This window comes from Paramormyrops kingsleyae, chromosome 1 (assembly GCF_048594095.1).
Source record: "Paramormyrops kingsleyae isolate MSU_618 chromosome 1, PKINGS_0.4, whole genome shotgun sequence".
NCBI lineage: Eukaryota > Metazoa > Chordata > Actinopteri > Osteoglossiformes > Mormyridae > Paramormyrops > Paramormyrops kingsleyae.
In genome coordinates, this window is record NC_132797.1 from 31,628,583 (window position 1) to 31,650,779 (window position 22,197).

Genomic DNA, 22,197 nt, shown 5'->3' on the forward strand with positions numbered 1-22,197 from the left:
TCCTCGCCTCTGCATCTGGAAATTCACCTGCGATCTGCCAGCTACTGGCTGCTCTGCCGAGGACGTTTTCCATGCCTGAGGTGGATGAAAGTAGATCAGCTCCCTGGTTGACGCCTATAGTGAGTTGGGCAGCCAATCGAAACCATCTGAAGGGCACTGAATAGACAGTTAGCAAGAGAAGCAGCTAACCTTTACAGTTAACAATATGTTAGCAGCAGTTAACACAAGTTTACACACCTATTTTTCTGCCCCTGATTGTACTACTCTTCCTAACCCAGGGCAATAACTCCTTTCACAGGTGCTGAACCCTGGTAGTGAATCCATCAGTGCTCAGCCGTACTAGGAAGAGCTGTCGATACCACAGCTGTGGGCATCTGAGGGAATGAGCCAAGAGCCCTATCTGGCAACACACCCCATGTGTGTGTTGCCAGAGTCGATAAGCAGCAGGTTGATAAGTTGTCGCAATCAACACCTAACTTGTTACATTCCAACTCTGAGCTAAAACCCCATGTACCTTCTTTACGAGTGGAGCATCACTTTGCCTGGCAGTAAGCTCCCAATCATCTTTGAAAATGACCCCGCCCTCCTCCTGGTACAATGTGTATTCTGCTCTGCCTGCCGTCTGAGTAACGGAAAGATGACTCTGCAGCCCGGGGCTCCCGACACAGTGAGAGATTTCCTACACAGATGTTCTGTCTAACATGTCGGCCGGTTTGGGAACTACGAAGGTCGTCTGTCTGCAGAGGTGACTGTCCGCCACAACGCTGCCAAAGCCATCCATCAAAACAGAGCTGACAGCCAACGTTCCTCACAAACTAGACCATTCAAGGGCCGACAAGGTCAAGAACGGGCCCTGGGAACTAGCTGTTCAGTCTCCAAGGTGACAGAACAGCTGGAGCTGATCAAACCTGGGCCAAAAACCACAGGCAGGAATCATGGGGAAGCTCTGGCCCAGCCTTTAGTGGCAACGAACGTTAGCATTAAATGGGGTACAGCACTGCTAACCAGCATTAGCATCCAATGGGGCGGATCCAACGGGGTGGAACATCGCTAACCGGCATTAGCATCCAACGGGGTGGAACATCGCTAACTGGCGTTAGCATCCAACAGGGTGGAACATCGCTAACCGGCATTAGCATCCAACGGGGTGGAACATCGCTAACCGGCATTAGCATCCAACGGGGTGGAACATCGCTAACTGGCGTTAGCATCCAACAGGGTGGAGCACCACTAACCAGCATTAGCATTCAAAAAAGAAAGGCTGGGACAAAGTATTAGTATCCAACCAAGACAATACCACTGCTAACAAGCCTCACCAAGTAACAGGGAAAGGGTATAGTACATGCTAACTAGCATTAAAATCCAAGGGTGCTTTCACACTATGGGAACTTTTTTTTTTACAGGAACAAGAACCCTTTTTTCTGGAACCAGGAACTTTTGGCTCATTTACAACGCAACGACTTTATTTTGTCAGACAGAGTTCCGACAACAGTCCCTACTCCAGACTAGGTACTTTTCATTCTAATACAAACTACTGGGGAGACAATAGCTTGCTGATTGGTTGACCACAAGCACTGGCACTAACTTGGAAGTTACGCAGAAGTACAGAAAAAGATAAAAGTAGTGTCACAAAAACTGATCAAATGGAATTATTTTCATACTTCAGTTACAATCAGCATATCAATGACTATCTTTTTGATTGTTTCTCAAAAAGAGCTACAAAAGTCCGTGGTCCAGACCAGAACCAGGTTCCGGAACTTCAGTGTGAAAGTGCCCGAAAAGGGAACGGCTGTATTACTGCTAACCAGCATTTGCATCAAACAGGGAGGGGATAGTCAGTGCTAATCAGCATCAGCATCTGACGGGGGGATGGGGAGGGTGTCGCCGTTAATCAATTTAAAAATGTGATGGGTAAGTGGGCGAGGCAAACACTGCAAACCAACATTAACCTCAAACAGCAAAAACAGGATCCTGCTACCCTCAGATCCAGAGCCCCATCCACCACGCACAAGGGTGAGCTTCAGTTTGTTTTTGCTGAAGCAGAGCCAATATCAGCCTTCCATTTCTACCATGTACCAAGCAGTGTTTTCATGGGAACATTTCATCTAAGTCTGAAGAGAAATTTAAGGGGTCTTCATGTTACAGTAAATCATGTCAAGCACTCATGCAACAGAGTGCAACGCTACTATTTAATTCTCAGCTTTAAATCATTTGGGAGTTTTTTTGTTGTTAAATGTAATGTTTCTCATGTTTAAATATTCAGTGCAGTTTTGGAATGAAAACACACACACACACACACACACAGACACACACACACACATAACCACACACACACATAACCACACACACAGGTAGCAGGCTTACGCTGAGATCAAATGTGTGTGTATAAGCTAATTATCCCTTTGAGCCCAGCACCATGGAAACTGCCACATGAGGACGTCACACACAGCGTGTAAGGCGTGTCCTGGGCTTCAGAAAGACGTGTAGCTCACGCCTGTGTAAGCCGCAAGACCTCACGGCTACGAGTGTAACTGCACTTCAGTCACATTACAATCCCCTACGAATGACTTTCAGTCATCGGGCAACGACACCGGGACGCGTGGTAAACAGGAGCGGGAAACACACCACAAGCGCGAAGCGAAAGGCACCTTCAGCTGGCTTCAGTAAGAATGCGCCCCCGCTAAACATGAAAGGTGCTGTCACCATAAAGCCGCTGGCAGGTACAGCCCCCGCGAGACTACATGGGGGGGGGGGGGGGGGGGGGGACATCAGCCAGGCACCACGCTCTCGCAGGGCTGTGGGATGAGACATCCACCATCCCTCTCATAAACGATGTTAACGACATTCATCACAGACATTTCTGCAGCTAATTGCAGAGGGAAGACATTCGGGTCATTTGCTAAATGAAACCGATACGAAAAATGTTATCGGATCCATGAAATAAACGGATCAAAATGACTCCAGTGGGATTTCCCTCCACAAATGCGTGATGCACGGGGCAGAGCGCCCCCTGTCTGATGGAACAGCAACAGCCTCATGATGCAGGACTGAAGGACGCATCCGAATCATTTATCCCCTCACTGAAGGCAACCCAGCAGGGCAGACCGCGTCTTTCAGTGGAAGTCAGACATGTTTTGTGCTTCTGTTGCACAAAAAGACAGAAAGTGAGGAAATTTCCCATTCCCCCGGGGAGTTATTGTGCGAGACTCCACAGCGAAGTTTCAACATGGTGTTTTACCTAATACAGTCTTGAGAGCTTGGCCAGGACCTGCCACCTGCACCTTAAAAAGGGAAATCGGAAGGAACCATGTTATCTCCATGCTCTGTAAAAGCCATGGCCTCCGGTTAGGGGAAGATGCCCCAGCAGGGGCCCCCTGCCTGTCACCTCTGTTTATGGCTGCCGTCGCAGACTAACCCACATCCGGCGCAGCCTGGGGTTCGCAAAGCGGCCCGGACTGGATCGCACGGTAGCCCCAATGCCTGACAGGAAACCATCCTGACAAGCGGCAGCCGACGCAAAGAGACACAGCTCTTTTTCATGGATATTATTTCTTTAATATTCTAACCCCCTCGCCACCCCCAGCCCCCACAAGTCAAGTCCTGCCGGAACAGAAACATGGTGGGACTTTGTTTCCCCTGCAGTCTCAGACCGCCAAGGTGACAAAAACAAGCTTACTTCAAACAGCACCACTCCTAAACGGAACTAGTTTGGCAAATCCTGCAGTTTCGACAGTGGAAATGTCCTTGTTACACAAAGAGGCTTTCCCAGCAAAGCTGAGAGCGCTGACAGTAGCACTAATCATAGAGACCGGCATCAGGAACCACGGGCATCACTGCTCACATTCGGCGCTCGAAAATGGTGCCAAGATGTGCTGGAAAAGCCACTCAGACGCTGAAACACAGGCCATGGACTGCGTTTACTGTAATCTCTGCATATTTCATGGCCTATGGTCAATCAAAAGGCGTGCGCTCTCGAGCCCATGTCTAAAAAGACCAGAAAAAGTGAAAAAATCTCATTGGAGGCCTCTGTGCGTGAAGGTCAAGAACGGCCAAGCAGATGAAGGTTTCTCCGGCTTTCAGCCTGCAAGCTAGCGAGGATTTCTCACGCTGAGACATAATTGAGGACTCAGGAAACTTGTTTACAGAAAGATGAACCATCAGAGGGGCCTGATAAAAGATGGGGGCGGGGGTCAGCTATCGGGGTGCGGTGAGCTGGAGGTGCATTTCTGTGCTGCACCAACCCAAAAAGCCACTAAAAAGACGTCTCATTTCCAATGGTGAACTTCAGCATTACACCCATTTATCAGTGGCCACGGATAAGTGTCAATCGGGCTGGATTTTCCGGCGGGATAAACAGGTGCTGCGGGCCGATAGCGCGCAGACGGATGTCTCTCTCCAGCATTAGCCGAGCGGGGATAATGTGCTTGCTTTGAGCCCCTCGCCCGGGGCATTATTTATCATTAAATTATTAGCTCGGCGCTATAATCACATGTGGTAATGTAGTGCCAGTCCAGGAACAGTATGGATATCCGATTAAAGAAAAAAATGAATTAAAAAAAATAGCACAATCATAACTGGGTTTGTTGCTTACCCAAGATCCATGGTGCTGTGAAGGAAAGAAAATAAGGACAGACAGGCACGCACAGACACACAGACAGACACACAGACAGACAGACACACAGACAGACAGACACACAGACAGACACACAGACAGACACACAGACACACAGACAGACACACAGACAGACAGACACACACAGACAGACAGACACACAGACACACAGACAGACACACAGACAGACACACAGACAGACAGACACACAGACAGACACACAGACAGACAGACACACAGACACACAGACAGACACACAGACAGACACACAGACAGACACACAGACAGACACACAGACAGACACACAGACAGACACACAGACAGACAGACACGTGCTGACTCCTGTTGTGGGACCGCAGCCTTGACGATGATGCAAGTCAACACAGCATTGATTAGATGACAGAAAGAATCAACCTGACGTCCTGAAGCTGGCCCTCGGAGATCAGGCCTCTGCTGTTGGACGGCCTGAGGCCCAGGTTTGAACGGCCCGTGGGAGCAGCGCAGAGGAAGAATGGGTATCTGTGATGGCTGGGGGATCACTACGCTTGGCAGTATGGAACACAGAGCGAATGAAGGGCAGGGGGTGGTGAGAGAGAGAAAGGCATCGAATTAAACAGTAGTGGGTCATTTTAATGTGTGAGGAACTCGCACTCAGCACGATCCCAAGCCGCTACCCGCCGGCAGCACCTCGGTGCCAGCTTGGCGCCGTGCTCCAGGCCGCCACGGCCAGTCTGACCGGAGTCCCGGCACCACATGTCCGCAGAGACCGAAGTCACATGTTCACGCGCGATGTGGGGAATTTTAAAACTGCCCGTCTCATCTCTGTGAAAACCAGGGGCTTTAGTGCTCAGGCCCAAGTCACACAAGAAATGACACTCAAACGGTAAGGAGGCCGTTTCAGGAGAGCACGCCCTCCGGTGGTCGGCTGGCAGGGCGCCCAGTCCTCTGCAGAGGCAACCCTCTCATGTTAGGAGACGGCTTGGGACCTCCTGACCTAGTGAGTCGAGTGAGGCTCTAGTTACCGTGGAGACAGCTGTCTGGATACTCCCGGAGGAGCACTCGCCCCAGGAGTGCGGATGCAACCCTGCGGCCTTTTGTTCATCTGCTACTTTAAATGTCTCACACGATAGATCTCTTAAACCCAGCTACCTTTGTTGGAAGCAGATTTCGTACAGAATATCAAAAAAACAAAAAAATCAAGTTAAGAGTCGTGGAGCTGTTTTAGTTGTTGAGCCTTGCAGGAGCAGGGATGGCTTAAGCTTCTGAGTATGCTTGTCAACAATCCCATATTATGCAGCTTTTAGCGGCACCTAGTGGCTGCAGAACGTTACTACAAAACTTTCAAATATACTAGCATTGGACATGTAGTACTAAACTTAAAAGCATTCCCAAACCAATATTCCCATACTCATCTATGATCAGATCTCTATAACACTACCACAATGGACAATTTAAAACACACCAGTGGCAATGGCAGATAAACAATTAGAAATCTGAAAATAAGAAACACATCTATCTTGACTTGACTAATGAATAGTAAAGTGGGTTTGTATGTATATCAATTACAAGCTACAAACTTGCTTTGTTATTCAGTGACCTAAATCAAATATTTAATTTCTTTGGAGGTGAAAGTAAAAGATTGATGCGTTCTTTTTCTACAGAATCTGGAATTTCAACACCTACAGACAGCTCTTTCTTGCCAGTCACACAAACTGCAGTGATTGGAATAGGCTGACATTCGGTACGTCATAGTGACATTACCATGGTAACAGCACCATGGATACTCTCAGCCACGACCTGCAGGTACATATATAAAACACATACCACAAATTAAATAAAATAAAATAAAAAAACAGGTTGCCAGACACAGTAGTGCAAGAACAGCGGGAGGAAATTGAACATTCAGCACATCGATCGGAGGTGACAAGGCTAGATCTCACGGACCGGACCAGGGCCCATCTTCACCCGGGTCCCAGTCACTCAGCTCCTCCACAGGGCCACGACAGCCATCCATTCGCTCAGAGCCTGTCTGCACTCATCAGCTTCCACGTGGCCAGAGAGATGAACCCTCAGGCAAGTGGAAGAAGCAGAGAAGAGCTAGCTCCATGGTGACGGGGCCCGGGGCCCTTGGGCATGCTAAGGACTGCTGACACCAAAGCAACCCTGGAAACTGCAGGAAAGCTCCTGGCAACCAGGGGGGGGGGGGCAGTGCTCTGGTTCTCTTCCCATCTGCGCAGCTGGGTTCGAGATCAAAGCTGACAGACACATTGCCGACCCAGAGGTCAAGGGCGACATCCAACAGACTGCGACTGAAGCCGACCGTCATTTCCATATGCAAATAAACACAGCAGCATGTGTGGGACGCTCCTACTGCCAACTTCTGCTTTTAAAGTGTGCACACGATGTGCTTTCCTTGGCGTTGCTATCGGAAACCAAGTAAACAGGGACTCAATTGCTCGCCACGAGACAAGCTAACCAGCCCGGAAAGGTGACCAGTCCGCAAAGTTCATGGGCTGTGTCGTTTTGCAAGGACTGGCGAAGGAAACGACTGCGGTCTCTGTTTTCATGCGACATCAGTTGTTCCTGGCAGCGGAGATTTTTGGCCGAACTGCGTTTCCTGTTTTACTGATGCTGATGCTGGCAGACAGACAGCATCGAGTGTAAGCCACACTTAAACTGCCAAAAATAGAGCAGAAATCTGGCATTCAGGTAGCTGGCATTACGTTTCTGCTGCATTTCATACCAAAAACTCTTTGTAAATAAGAGAAATTAGACTTTCCCCCGGCTGCAATTGGATTATCATACATTTTCAGTCCGTGCTAAATGGTCAAAGTGGGTTCAGTGACCAGGTGGAGGTGGAAATAACAGCAGTCGTTTCTTAAATCAGGACAAAAACCCTCGTTTTTTCATAAGACTCACGCCACACTGTTTTCACTGCTGGCGGGGAGACCAACGTGATTGAAATATAGACTCCAATACAAGGCTAATTATACATTTTTTGCAAACTTGTGTTGAATTACTGTCTGGAATATAAGGCGCTCAGTCATACTTATTAGAACTTACGGATACAGAGCTTTTTAAGAATCATTAATCAGGTAAAAAGACTGCAACTGCTCATACCAGTAAGGGCTGATTTATTCCACCAAGGTTTCAGACTGCAGTTAGCATAAATTCACTCCACCTACACTGATCCACAAACAGGGAGAGGATTGTACCAGAGGCTGTGAGAGTCTGTTCCTGATATAATGCTGCACATTAGGCATTACTCTGAAAAAGCTTTCAGTTACAAGTATAGGCGCCAGATGATGGTGTTTTGGCCATCGCTGCACGATATGCTGTTTCAGTGAGTGTAGTAAGGAGTAGTGATTTGTCTTCGAGGTGATGGACAGCCCCTTGTGCCTCTGATTCTTCATACCGCTGAGTATGATATTATGCCAAAAGGATCTGGAGACAGAGGAAATCAAGTCTTTGACCATTTGGCCATTGGGCTAATCCCAGTAATCCGGTGCAGTTACAAAGTTACAGGACTGTAGCTGCGACGTTCAAAGTAGAAGTTAAGCGGCGCTACAGCACATCTAACTTTTAAAGCATAGAAAATGTACTGTTGCTTTAATTAGCTGCAATGCTTCTCCTTATAGGCGCCTACCAATACTGCAGGAGTATCACATATGTTTCGGAGGTGGGGGGTTCGGGCTGATTAGGTCCCCAGCAATCTTGAAAACTACGCCCTCGTTTCATTACATGTGTGAGATCAGAGTCGAATCACAAGTGTATCTTGATACAAAAGCATCATCATTAGTCACAGTTTCGGCCTAATGGTAATTGGGGTTTCAGGTTATTTTTGTTGATGCGGGAAACGTGGTTATTGCTGCGAAATATCCCACGATCTTAACTGCGCAAGGTAAGCAGCATACAACGAAGCATTGTGTTCCACAGCCGCGAGCGGCGCGGCGCACAGGCTGATCATCACAAGGGGGCGCCAAAACCCAACGTCGTAGCTGAAATAAAGCCAACTCAAAATGTGACTAAAAACTCAGTTCAATGCAATAAGTTTACTTACTACAATTTTTGTAAACTAAAAATAATTTCCCTGAAAAGACAGAAGCATTCAGTTCTGAAATAACACTACTACGTGTCAATTTACTACAGCTAAAAAGACACAACAAAAAAGGGGAAAAAATAGAAAATAGACGTCATGATGAAAAGTAGGGCTGCCACTATCAATAACTGAGAAATCTACCGATTAATCGAACCATTCATCAAGTAATCGTTTATAATCATATCATTCTGTTATGGGTTTTATTTTATTATATTGTTTTCGTTTTGTTTTACAAGTGCTTTCTGGCACTTGCCAAGGTGTCATTGTAAATCAGAAACCGTTCTTCATGCTTTGCCTAGTAAAATAAAGGTTTTGTGTGTGTGTGTTATATATTTATTGCGATGGGTGTACACTCAGACACACATACAGAAAATCTAGGCACTCCAGTTCACTTAAATTGCATGTTTTTGGATAGTGGAAGGAAACGGGAGGATCCGTCGAAAAAGCACGCACACTCGGGGTGAACATGAGAGCTCCATAAACCCATAGCGGCGGTGTGCTGCGACAGTTACTGTGCAACTGTACCGCCCTGACAGGCTTTCGCGATGGGCGTTTCATGCACATGCAACTGTCACATCGCGAAGACTGTGCGTTCAAAGTTTCAAACCATCAATAAGTGGCGGCGTGGCGCCAAAACATTTTTACTGTGTCATAGGAAACCAAACGTAGCAAGCTTTGCAATTTTAATGATGGTTCCTTTTCACCATTATCTAGTTTGTTTTTTTGTAAACTCTAAAGTTTACCGCTGGTGCTTTTGCATGAGCTCCACATGCGCTCTGCGGTACAATCACAACCATTCATCGTCCTTGCTGTTGGACTCACTCAGATCTTGTGCGCATTTGTGAGAAATTAAACGAAAGTGAGCGAAAAGGAGAAAAGTGAACAATAACTGGTCTCGAAAATACATTCGTTTCCTGCAGTATGGAAATATTTTGTATTCCACAGAGATACTATACGATAAGAAATTTCAATTTGGCTATGCAGTTAATTGTCAGCTCACAATTAATCGCAAAACCTTAAAATATGCAAATATGAACTTTTTCCGGTTCAGCTCTAATACACAATACATTCACAAAAATAATTAACATTAATTGGTAATATGTACCGTATTATGTAAAATGATGCAGCTAAGCGACGGGGCTAACAGTTTTAGCAGCGATTATTTTTGACATACAGCAATCATAAAAAAAATAATAATAATTTAAGCCAAAGTGATGACAAAGACAGGCTAAGCTAAGGCACTTATTTATGGCTAACCTCGCATTACTGGGTGAGTCTGTCAAACCTGAATGTCTTCTTCTAACATGCATTTGCATTGCAGTCATTCTGTACTGATAGTAAAGTTATCCTTTGCAGTACTGACTCATTCACTTTTAAAATGATGCCCTTTCATGCAAATGATGCGTTTGTTCTTTATTTGGATGGTCAGCCTTAGCGCACGGTCTTCCCTCGTGACAGCCGTAAAAAGATGACAGCGGCAGACAAAACAGGGCAATTATAGTAAGAGATACTAACCGCGCACTTGCATTTCTCTAACAGAAGGGGGCAGCCGCAGTCCGCAGCGATATCTCAGAGCTAAAGCGTGACGCAGGCGTTTTTGGGCTCTCGCTTCAGCCAGCAGAGCTGGAGCCAAACTAAATAAAATGAAATTATCCATCTGTCCAAACGCAAAGGGAGAGAACTCCATTTGTCAACTGTAAGTCCCGTACGTGTTCCCGTCGCCTGCCTGAGTTATGATTCCGCATTAGAATTATCAAGTAAGTACTCCATATTGAAGTGATCTAATGTCCGTTTTTTTATTTGTTTTAACTTAATGTCAGTAACAGAATAAACTACACAGGTCCACTGTTACAGTCTCACAAAAAAAAGATAAAAGGGGGGAGGGGCAGTTGAACTAAAGTTAGAACAGCACAGAAAACGGCATTCTCACGCAGCCTCGGGCACGATTTGAATTCTCTAAATATTTACCATTACTTTCGGCTATATGGCTCAGCGTCTAATCAATAAAACCCTAAAAGACGTGCATCTTCTCGGATGCGTCGCTTTCTCTCCCAAACACCTCCAGAAGCCCAAAGGGGCACTGAAGTAGTGATTTGTCTGGAGACAGACGACGCGTGTGGTTATCTGGGTAGAATACGTGTCGTCTGGTGATGGGGAAAGACCAAAACATAAAACAAGTCCGGACCGATGCAGAGCCGCTGTTTTCACCGTAGCGCCTCGATGGCGGCATCTCGAGCCAGCCAGATGTGAATTCCAGCTCCGAGATTTACGGCGAGAAAGCCGTGATTGCTATGCAATCGCAGCAACAAGGGAAGCTTCGACCGCAATCTCTCGTCATCTGTATAATATCCCCAATAATGACAAGCTAGACACCTCACTAACACGCTGCATCAGCGCATAATTTCAATAGGGGCGGTTTTAAACGGCGTCCCCCACGCGCGAGGCGGCCCCAGCGCTGATCCAAAGTGGCGGGCTGCCGCTGACCTCGCGCCCTCGAGCTTTCGGCTGGTTTCCATAGAGACAGAGGCTAGCGGTGCGTTCGGCCGCGGGGTTCGCCAACGATGCGAGAGGATGACTGAGAATACACTTCAAGCGGCTCTTCAGCACGAAATCAGCAGCTGCATCAAAGTCGAGCACGACGTGTAGCCAGTCAAGGGCATGCCTGCCTTATCTGCACATTTGAACGCAAGACACGGACGGAGCTTCCACTTCAAAGCACACTATCTTACAAAGCAGCATTGCCTTATAGGCAATTATCTATAATAAAGCCATGCTTCTACAATTAAATCTATTAGCTATAATATATTAATTATCAAAGAATTTCCTGAGTACTCCAGTCGGGGCTGGACTTACCATAAGGCACATAAACTCAGAATTTCCATAAGTTACATTTATGTATATTAGATAAATGATGATTTAAATTACAGCAACATCTGTTCTTTGAATTTTAAGGACAGTTTTCAGGACAGGCAAACTTGCCCTGTCCTGGATGTACAGTAATAGACTGCTCCTACTTTGACACATACCGCTACCCAGCTTTTTCACACTGGAGTCTAGTGGTATGCTATTGGTTGTTTCATTTCCAAGTGAACCAGCACAAAGTAGCCTAACAGAAGTGGATAACAGTGCAATGATACAAGACCAACATTACATCTATCCAACTAGAATGGTTAACAAATTGTAAACATGTTGAAAGAATACAACTGAACGAATGGATCCAAAAAAAAAACTGAAGACTAACCTTAGCCTTCAGCGGAGTGAGGCAAAGTGTATCCTAGGCGACAGCCTAGGGCCTCGGCAAAGGAGGGAATGGTCAAGCTTCTTAAATTTAGTTGATCAATCTGCCGGCGTTATACCCCAACCCCCCGCCCCCCGATCTGTACATTTTTCTGACAGCACTCCAGCACGCACCCTGATCAGTAATTTATTTATTTATTTAATCACTGGCACCCTATGCTTTGATTAGTATATTATTGATGTGCCATCATTTTTAATTCTGTCTCATTTCTCTTTTAGATCCAAATAAAAAAAATGCTCAAGACTCATGTCAGTCTAGGGTCCCCTGAGAAGTTTGTCCACCCCTGGCCCCAGTAAAGTGTTGACCCTCAAGAAGGATGAGGTCATTAAGCCTAGTTCATATCCCACTTTTCTGCATGCGCTTATGTTCCATGGACAGTTGTACACACAGAACCTCATGTTCATACTACATTTGTCCGTCGACTCAGATGGTTGTGGTTGGTGAATCCATACAGCAGTGATATTGCACCTGACCAAGAGAGGGCAGATGTATTGCAACAAACACAAATACAAGCAGTGTAGTGAAACAGGTAAACTTTTAAAGTTGTGAGTCTAGGCTTGGGAGGTATTAAGGTAATATGGCATACTGCGGTATTTTCAAATCCTAAATCCTTATGACAAAAGTAACTGGGATCCCTCCCCAGCAAATTATTATCATGATTTCCTGGGAATAGTTTTACTTTTGAAAATACATAATACCACGGTATAATGTCTGGATAGTATAAATTATCTGGACAGTAAAAATTAGCTATGTGGATACCTCCGCACATCCTGCAACAATTCTTATTCTCTTTCTTGGTTGACCTCTGGTCTGTGAAAGTCAGAGCTGCCACCTGTAGCAAATACCTAGTCAGTTTCCTTGCACATGCACAGTTGATGCACACTGATGCACATGATCTTTGGTGGACATGAAAATCGAGGATTCATGTGCACTATCCGGCGCAAACCCCTGATAATGAAATTTACGTCACTCACCCTGTGCGTGGACTAAAAACTCACAAGGAAAAGCGAAGTATAAATTTGCCTTTTCACAGACCAAATCAAGCAACCATGGGCACAAAGACCACCTAAGCTGAATACCCCAAACAAAATTAACAATATTAAACTTTTAGTCCATTTGACACAGTGTGGAATAGGTCTGGTTTTAGCCTATAGAGGGCAACAGAGAACCAGCAAACCTTTTGTGAGCAGAGACACATTGCCATCAGAGTTGCAAAAGTGGTTCTGATACTCATTTAGATGTTTCCAAATATCCCCACCTGATGGTTCAGCAAGAGACATCTTAGCATCTTTAAATTCTGAGATAAGAGGCACCATAGGTGATACGCGCACAGTGACAGCGGCCTCGTGGTCTTGATTGATGGAACAGACCGAGCACAGCAATAATTAATAAATGCACTGGGATGGGGGCCCAGTTGATGCCACTAACACTGCCTACATCTGCTGCTTGCCACTGGGGTTTCTGGCCAAAGAGCCACAGAAGTGCTGAGGAGCAGGAAGAGAAAGGAGGCAAGGAAGGAGGGGGCACACAGACACAGCAGAGACATGGCAACGGGTCAGCGAGTGCCGGCACATCCCTGCCGGTCATGTCGGGACATCTGCCAAGGGGTGTCCCTGCGGTGGGAGTCAGCTGGTACCATCATATTCCTCAGAAGGGGTCACCGAGAGCTTGTGAAGACCAGCAGCAGTGTTCACCACCACTCAAACCACTCATTTATATCAGGCTGCTGTTGGCCACAATCACTACATTAAATATTTAATAAACACATTGCATGTTCTGATAACCAGATAGCTAGACTCTACTTGTTAGCTAACTAGCTAATTTTAACGTCGTAAGTGATTGTATCCTCCAAGTGCCTTTTTGAGTGGGGTTCAAGAACCATTCTAGCCCCTGGTGAAGATGCATCGCCAAAGCCTAGCCCGCACCCTACATCTTCCTCAGTTCCCCAGCACTTCCAACACAGACTGCCTGGAAAAGAACCTTCAATCCTAGCCTGTCATAAGATGACCGAAAGTTGATCATAAAAGAGTAAATCAAAAACGCATGTGACCTAAGTCAATCTCAGGAAAACAAGTGAGCTTTCCCAGGATTACACAGGACTCGGATATACTGAGGCTGGATTCACTCCATACTGGTCATCAAATTCCCATTTCCACAGATGGGGGGAATTTATGTATTGACATGATGACTTCAAAAAAAGCTTTTCCAGGAACCAGAAGACAGTCAGCTTATCTGGAGTATCACACCCATAAGGAGGAGAGACATGCTGAACACTCAGCCACTTTTTTCCACGAGTAGGGGCTCTACCACAGTGCACCCCAAGGCTGTTCGATCATTCTAGGCTACGTCTAACAACCAAACGGTGACAGGTGGCCACTTGGAGTGACGGCTGTCTTTGAGATGTTACACAGGGAGCGCATGGCCCGCAAGCAGAGGGGTTGCTGAGGTCAAGGGGTCAACACCCTGGGTTATGCCACTGTCACTCAACATGAGAGCCTAGCCGAGGTCTCATGTCAACAACAGTTAAGCGCTGGTATATCTGACAAAAACCACAGTTTCCAAAAAGAAGGAACAATTTCACTACATTAGTGTTTCCCAATCCGGTCCTTGGGAGTCGCAGACAGTGTATGTTTTTACTGGGACTTGGGAGGGTCTTGCCGTCTGGCAGGGAGCTGGGAGTAGGCTTGCCACCTGTCTCGTATAATAGCAGTTTATTTTCCAATGCGGGATGATTCCATATTATAAGGGATGTGTGGCAACCCTAGCTGGGAGGGAGCAAAAACATGAACCGTTTGTGGTTCCCCAAGGACTGCACTACATTAAACAGTATTCAGAATAAGGGGTGGGCGATCTGACGGTTTTATGTCATGATCGATCTTGAAAACTTTCACAATCTACTTTTCCTGCAAATAGAGGTCACAACCTTTTATGTCATCCTACTAATATTTTCAAACTTCGCATAAAATGACCAGTGATGAACGTGTCACTACCCAGTCTGTACCACACATCCTTGCCCTGCATGCCGACAGCTCACACCGAATTGTTTTTCAAATATGTCACACATGAAAGAAACCCTGAGGTAGAGATACTTGATATTTGGCCAGTCGACATAGCCATCTAGTAGGAAGTCATTCTGTCGGTTTGCGAATGTAGCACGGATCCAAGGTGTCACTACCCATTCCGTACCACCTGCCCAATCTGTACCTCGCATGTCTTTGCATGCTCAGTATTTTTGAGCATGCGTGCACCGCATAATATTTTCTAGCACTGCCTGGTCCTTTCATTTTACCATTTTACAGCATGTTGTCTATTTACAGCAAAGTATAGTGGTCGCTTGATTGGGAAGCAAGAACTGGTATTAATGATTTTAACAGAAAAAAATAAATCTTTTTTATATTTCCATCACTTAAAATTGCTGTTATTCAGTGACTTAGTATTTTGGTATACTTAGAACTTGAATCTGACTCTGAACTGAATGGACATGTATGCTCATCCCACCGGTGCACATAACAAGACAAGTACAGGTACTATACAAAACTTTTATTAAACAGACAGAGAACACAAAGAATCCAAAGTCAAAATATCTGGCTTAATATGCCATTCTGGGCTGGTGGAGATTACTCACAAGCAGTCTGTAAAATGAACCAGAAGTACTGAAAAGAAACCTTGATGGGATCAGGTTAGGTTATAAAACAAAGTGGTACAGTGAGATGTTTCACAAAGGAAAGTTATCAGTAAACTTTGTTGGGCCATGGTCAGCACTTGCGCAGGTAATATGACAAATCTGTCTCAACCACCTTAAAAGGAAGCATCTGACACTACTTTAATATTTAAAATAAAGTTTAACTCAGGATTTAATTACCATTTTGAAAACTCTTTAATGCAATATTGTTTTAAATGGTGCTAATGGATAAGTCCTTAGGCTTGTTCGAGTCTGGATATTCTTAACAGAACATTTCAAAATTGGGATTCAAATGCTTATTTTAATTCCTATTTTCTGTAAAGCACTTAGTTGTTTAGTACGGTGTTGTATAAATAAAGACCGATTGAGTGATTGTCAGAATCACTCCAAATTACTCAAAAATGCCAGAACATAATGTCTTTTGTACTGGGGGGGGGGAGGGGGGTCATTAATCTGACCTATGACTCACACACCATTTCCAGAACAACCTATAAGCAGTAAACCAAGTTCAGTTAGCCCTAGTGAACAGTGTCAAGATTCAAGAGCAGTGAGTGTGAAGGTGACATCGTGTCAGTATCACCCTGGCTGCACATGGTGACCTGCTCAAGGATGTGTGTCAGCGTTTACAATCACTTCCTATTTAAACCAATACCTTTAGGACAGGCACAAACTGGTCCCACGACAAAAGATATAATTGTATTGTCTGCTGTAAAGAAAAAACAATCATAAATAATAACTGACTCCTGTCTGAGTATCCCGATTTTACAGACTGGGGGGTTCTAGGCAAGAGTCTGATGCATGAGGCTGGACTGGAGAACAGCATCAAGGCCACGGCACTGGGGGGAGCAACATAAGGAAGGCAACCCCAACCCACATTCACCTGGATAAACAGTCTGAGTGCAAGGCCGCACCCCGCCTGCCACACTTCCTGGCATCTGCAAGGACACCACAGTTTCTAAGATGATTCAGGAAGAATTACCACTTGGGTTTGCATGAAGGGTCCGGAACATTCCGCCACACAGGAACACACTTATCAGGCAACGATTATAAGGAAAAGAAGGGGAAGCAATCAAGGACCCAAAACTTTGATAAGTATTATCTTGTGTCTAAGAGCATGAATTTCCTTTTTGTTGAAGAATCCTATTGAATGCAAAGCCACCCAGCTGCTGATCTTGGAATGAAGAGTTCAATCCCAGTCATCTGGCTAGATGCTGGAGTGTGTGGGAGTATTGGGGGTCAATTTGGAGGAAATTTCCTTCGAACAACAAACTCCATCTGGAAAGGTGAATTATGGGACGTTTCATGGTTGTCTGGCAGCTAAGTAGATGCTGGTAATAGGGTTTGAGGACGTTATCATTGATCAGAGACAGCGAGATCCAATAACCACCTGTCCAAGCCCACATCACATTGATCGTCGGCAGGGTGCTCGGGTTCCTGTTTAGGTTACACAGTGTAAAGTGTTTGGGGCCTAAGCATCATGGCTTACCATCTAATTCTGTGCATCAGCTCCTGATCCAAGTATTTATACTCACACAGCAGTCTCCACCAGGCCCACTTCGGTGAGATGGGATCTGTGGGATGAACCATGCACCCACAAACTCCGAGGGGGGGGGTGGCACCCATCATAGTGAGACAATGGACAGCAAAGGGAACCCATCAAAAAGGCAGCCACCCACCCCTTCACTCATATGCACCACTTCTACTCCCATTAATTAACTAGCAATTGTCCGGAAATATGGGTTTCCTCAACTGACATTAAAAGCTATAAAATGAGAAGCACGAGTGCCCCCCCACGGATCCAGCCTGGCAGTGCCGTTGGCTCCACCAGGCCAAAGCGTGCGTCTGTTCTGCAATAACATGAAGAAAACGTTCGGCTGAGCAGCAGACAAAGCGCAGCCATGCTTTTAATATCACTGCTGTTCCCTGATCCATAAGACCCCCCCCCCCCCAGACAGACAAAGAAGGTGTCTGCTGGCTGTATAAGACATGGGACGAAGTATCAAGTCAGGGTGGGGGGCAGCCAGGCTGTCATCCAAGACCAGTGGGGGGTGTCGGCCTAATTATCTCAGGGGGAGATGAGCGCCGGATGACTCAAACAATGAAGGGGTGGGGCTGGTCAGGCTTAATCACCCCTGTGCTGCACATAGAGGGGTCTTCTCATGAGCTCCAACCCTGCCCAGCCAGACCACTGTGACCCTCAACAAGGCGCTGGCCCTCTTCTGGAAGAGTGCCACCCACCTCAAGAGCTGTTGGTGTAGTAACCCCTACTAAAAGAGGTTTCCCCTTAAAATGGGCACTCTCCCAAGGCCTGGGACTGCCCTCAGAGGCAGACGACATTACATCAGAGCGGTGGGGGAAGGGGAGTCGTGTCCTGGGCGGGGGGGGGGGGGGCAGTCACACATAGCCAGAGGTGTGTGGGATGTGCTGCAGGGCTTGGAGCCTTGCTGTCTGGTTGCTCAACATGCCAGCTTTGCTTAATAAACCACAGATTCCAACAGAACAGGTCCAGCAAAATATCAGCGGGGTCGCTATGAACAGCTTTCACGTTCTTACGCATTCTTAAAAACTAGATCCAGGCATAGCATGTGCACTCTTTTAATCCTAATTATGTTTCTTGGTGTTCTTCAGTCACCTCACAGTCATAGAAGATCCTACAGGACCTCAGTAAGGGGAGACGACCCTCTAGAGGAACCTGAAGTGCTGTTTCAGTTGCCAAAATACACACACACAGCCTCAGCTACAGATTAACAACCACCTGCAGTCAGCCAATAAGACTCCCACTCTTCCATGACCGGAGAAACAGGAAATGCAGGTTGCCAGACACATGAGCACTTTGATAAGTGACGGATACCCAGGAAATCAGTCTCTCCAACGGTGCATTATTGTGAAGTAAGGAGAGAAGCCAAAGACGAGGATGATGCACTCTGAGTCACCAGTGAGGTGCCAAGACAGCACGCTCTCCCAGTGATTAACTCGCACACTCGAGTAACACACGGCGATTCAGTTTCCCAGATCACTATCTGCTCCAAGGCGCCACAAACAGGGCAACTCTTCCCAGGGAAAGTAAGAGCGGCAGAGCCTGTGGAGAGTTTCCTGATGCCTATCAGATGCCTCCTCTTACCCGGTCCTTGTCGTCTGCCACGTCGCACAGAACGTCGTCCAGGTCCAGGATGCCTCCATCACCATGCTCCAGGCGGTGAACCTGCAACCAATAACCGGGCTCCTGCGAGAAAGGAGACAGCACATCAGTGAGCAACATCTACATCATCATCCATGGCATCAGTATCACCAGGACCATCCATGCAAGCCCATATTTCTGGGTGGTAAACCATGAATATCCATTCATCCATCATCATCACATAATTTGTCGTACATTTTTAAACAGAATATTCCCATTAATACATTTTATTTAAGACACTTTTTTCCCCAAAATGATATGTATTTTTGATAAAGCAGGGTCAAGTCCCTGGAGCAACTGGAAGTTAAGGGCCTAGACCAGGGCCCCAATAGTGACATCACTCTGAAGACCCTGGGATTTGAACCAGTAACCTTCCAATTACAGTCACAGCATCGTTATGAGCTGACCCACACATTGCCAGTGATGTAGCACCATTTTAATCCTGCTACACGTCCAGCGCTTTACGCACCATGCCCCCTGATGCAGACGAAGCATTAAACAAAAAAGGCATGACACGAAAAAGAAGGCTGCATCATGAACCATGCTGATCTGATTACCCCTGGACCATTATTTTACCCCCCTTCCTCCCGGGCGGAGCTGACAGCACTATGTTTGGTCCTGGTGTCCCATGGGCCTCCCACACATCCAGCACACTGGGAAGGTGTTGGCTAGCATGCTGTCGCTAAAGCCAATGTATCAAGCCTTTCAGCGGCAGAAGAGGATACAGTAACTCTGGAGAAAGATGGGGCTCTAAGTGGGGGAATTTGTCCCAGAGGGCACCCAGCCAGGACCCGTAAAAGCCACTGGGGGGGTGACTGATGGAGCCAGATGTCAAGTGTCGTGCCCTAACCCCCACCCACCAACCAGAAACATAAATATCAGCTGAAAAGTGCTTGGGGGGGGGGGGGCATGGAGTAGGAGCTACCACCCCGACTAACCACCAGACACCATCAGACGGCTGCCAGCACCAGAAGAACCTCAAATCCCCCCTCCCACCGTTTCCATAGTGAGAAGTGGGGGTGCTTAATCTATGAATCAGTGGCGCATTAGAGAGGCCTGTGAGATCACGGCTGGTCAGGAGGGATTTCGTCACCCAGGAAGGGTTAACTGGTTCTTTGTTAATCATCACGGGGTCCGTGTCGACACCGGTTGTTTAATTACCAACGAGGCAGAGAAACACGTTAACCGCTGCTGTTTGTCAAGAAGCCATCCAGAAAGCATACAAGAAAAGCCCCAATGTGGAACTTTAATGGGGCTTCACTAACTTTGAAGTATAAGACATCATTTTATTTATCATATTCAGCTTACTCTTATGCTAATTTTTCCCTTATCAAACTCCTTCATTGTTTAGATGTACATATGATGGCCTAACATTCTGCTAACACGAGCTGCAGGCCTTTGTCTGCTTTATCCTTTATCCTTTCCATCTGGGCTATGGCAGAACCCTGTCACTCTTGTCCAATCAACAGCTCCCATGGGCGTGAAATCTGCAGCACAGCAAGAGAGCCAGGCCAAAGGCAACGAGCGCCGCACTGTTCACCAAGCCTGAAGGACAGGTTGCCTGATAGCACCGGGATAATGAGGCAGCACTGGTATACTAAACTTAGTACCTGTGATCTCTCTGCTTTGTTTATGAAAATACTGCACAACGTTCAATCACTGGGCTCTGCACAGAAATTAAATTAAATTATTAAAGGTAATAAAATGCTGTGTCACACCAGGAACCAAAACCAGGGTGAAAGAGGTAAATCCCAGACTTAATTGCTGCCCCCTAATTCAATTAAAAAGGCTGTCACCGTTAAGGACGGAATACTTCAGCATGGGGGGGGGGGGGGGGGGTTTATCACTTGAGGGTTTGACCATTCTGAGAGAAACTGCAGAGACAGTACCTAGGGTGGGGTCTGTATGGCTGTGAAACGACCACTTTGGGGGGGGGGGGGGATGGGGGTTTCTTGCCAATTCTTTATTCTCATCTTGCACTTTTGACACCAAACCCATGGATGAGAGAAGCTCAGTTTGCAGAAGTCATGAGAATCACCCCTCTGGCGACAAGCGGAGGTCTGGGAGATCAGGCTGAGGAACCCCTATTGGCAGAAGGGGAACGTAATCCTGAAATTATCCAAGGATATCAACATACATTGGGAACTCAAAGCACACACTGGAGGTTCCAAAAACAAAGATCTCATTCATGAAGTAAGGAGATAATTTGAAGAGCTTCCATTGTGCAGGAGGACATGTCTTACATGGCATGCACAGGGTGAAACAGTTCAGCCACCTTTCACAAATGGACCAATAAACACACACACACACACACACACACACACACACACACACACACACACACACACACACACACACACACACACACACACACACACACACACACACACACACACACACACACACACACACACACACACACACACACACCAAAGGACCCCCTCCAGCTGTGGTCTTATAGGCTGATCTCTGTGTCTACATGCTTCGTTTATGCTCCATCATTAAACTATATACTGTTGTTCACCAGGTTTTATGTATTTCCCTGACCTATAAGGCCCACTGAAAACCTGCTCCCTACAGGACTAACTGCATGATGACAGGAGCAAACATGTACCTATAGAGGACAGAATTAAAGCACGGGATTCTGAACCCAGACAGACAGCCAGGAGAGAAGCAGCCCCAATGTCACAGAGAAACAATCCAGAGCTGCAGTGTCACCCCACTCATCCCATGGTTACATATTGACTAAGAACATTCTCCCTAGACAAGAAAGCAGCAGAGTACACTATCCCGTGCGTCACGGATGCGGTGCGTAGCCATTGGATTCAAACGAAAAGGGCAGTTATACCCTTGATATTAAATTACGCAACAACCCTACCCCAAACCCATAGCTCATGGGGTAACCAAGGTTCCTCCTCGTTTTGGAGACTGACAGTAACTTTGGTCAGCAGACACAGTCCAATAGACTAAACAGATGATGGGAGCCAAGCAGGAAGGCTATGCTAACGGACAAGAAGGCTATGGCAACAGGCAGAGGAAGGACATGCATCGCATCATACACAGAAACCAGACACACATGCAACATGCTGCAACATCACTGATGATAAAGACAGATTAGCAAGTAGCCTCAGTATTTACTGAACATCTGTACAAAAGTTACGCTAAAGCCGAAGACACAGATGGGAGACGGATGCTGCTACAGAAAGTGGCCTTATGAGTGTGTATATTAGCGACTACATAATCCGTGAACAAGCAGCTGTGATCATCCGCTAATTCACGGAGGGAGCTACCATTACGACATCAGAAATGAACATCCGTAAGCCGTTAG

At 46.4% G+C, this 22,197-nt stretch overlaps 1 protein-coding gene across 5 annotated transcripts in view; it reads right to left on the reverse strand.

The window, feature by feature from the left end:
* Positions 1-22,197, reverse strand: part of pard3aa (par-3 family cell polarity regulator alpha, a) — a 208,249-nt gene that overhangs the window by 162,504 nt on the left and 23,548 nt on the right. For all 5 annotated transcript variants that reach the window (XM_072713762.1, XM_072713767.1, XM_072713759.1 and 2 more), the window contains exon 2: positions 18,813-18,914. In XM_072713762.1, coding sequence (XP_072569863.1) covers positions 18,813-18,914 — 102 coding nt within the window. The remainder of the gene's footprint in view (positions 1-18,812; positions 18,915-22,197) is intronic.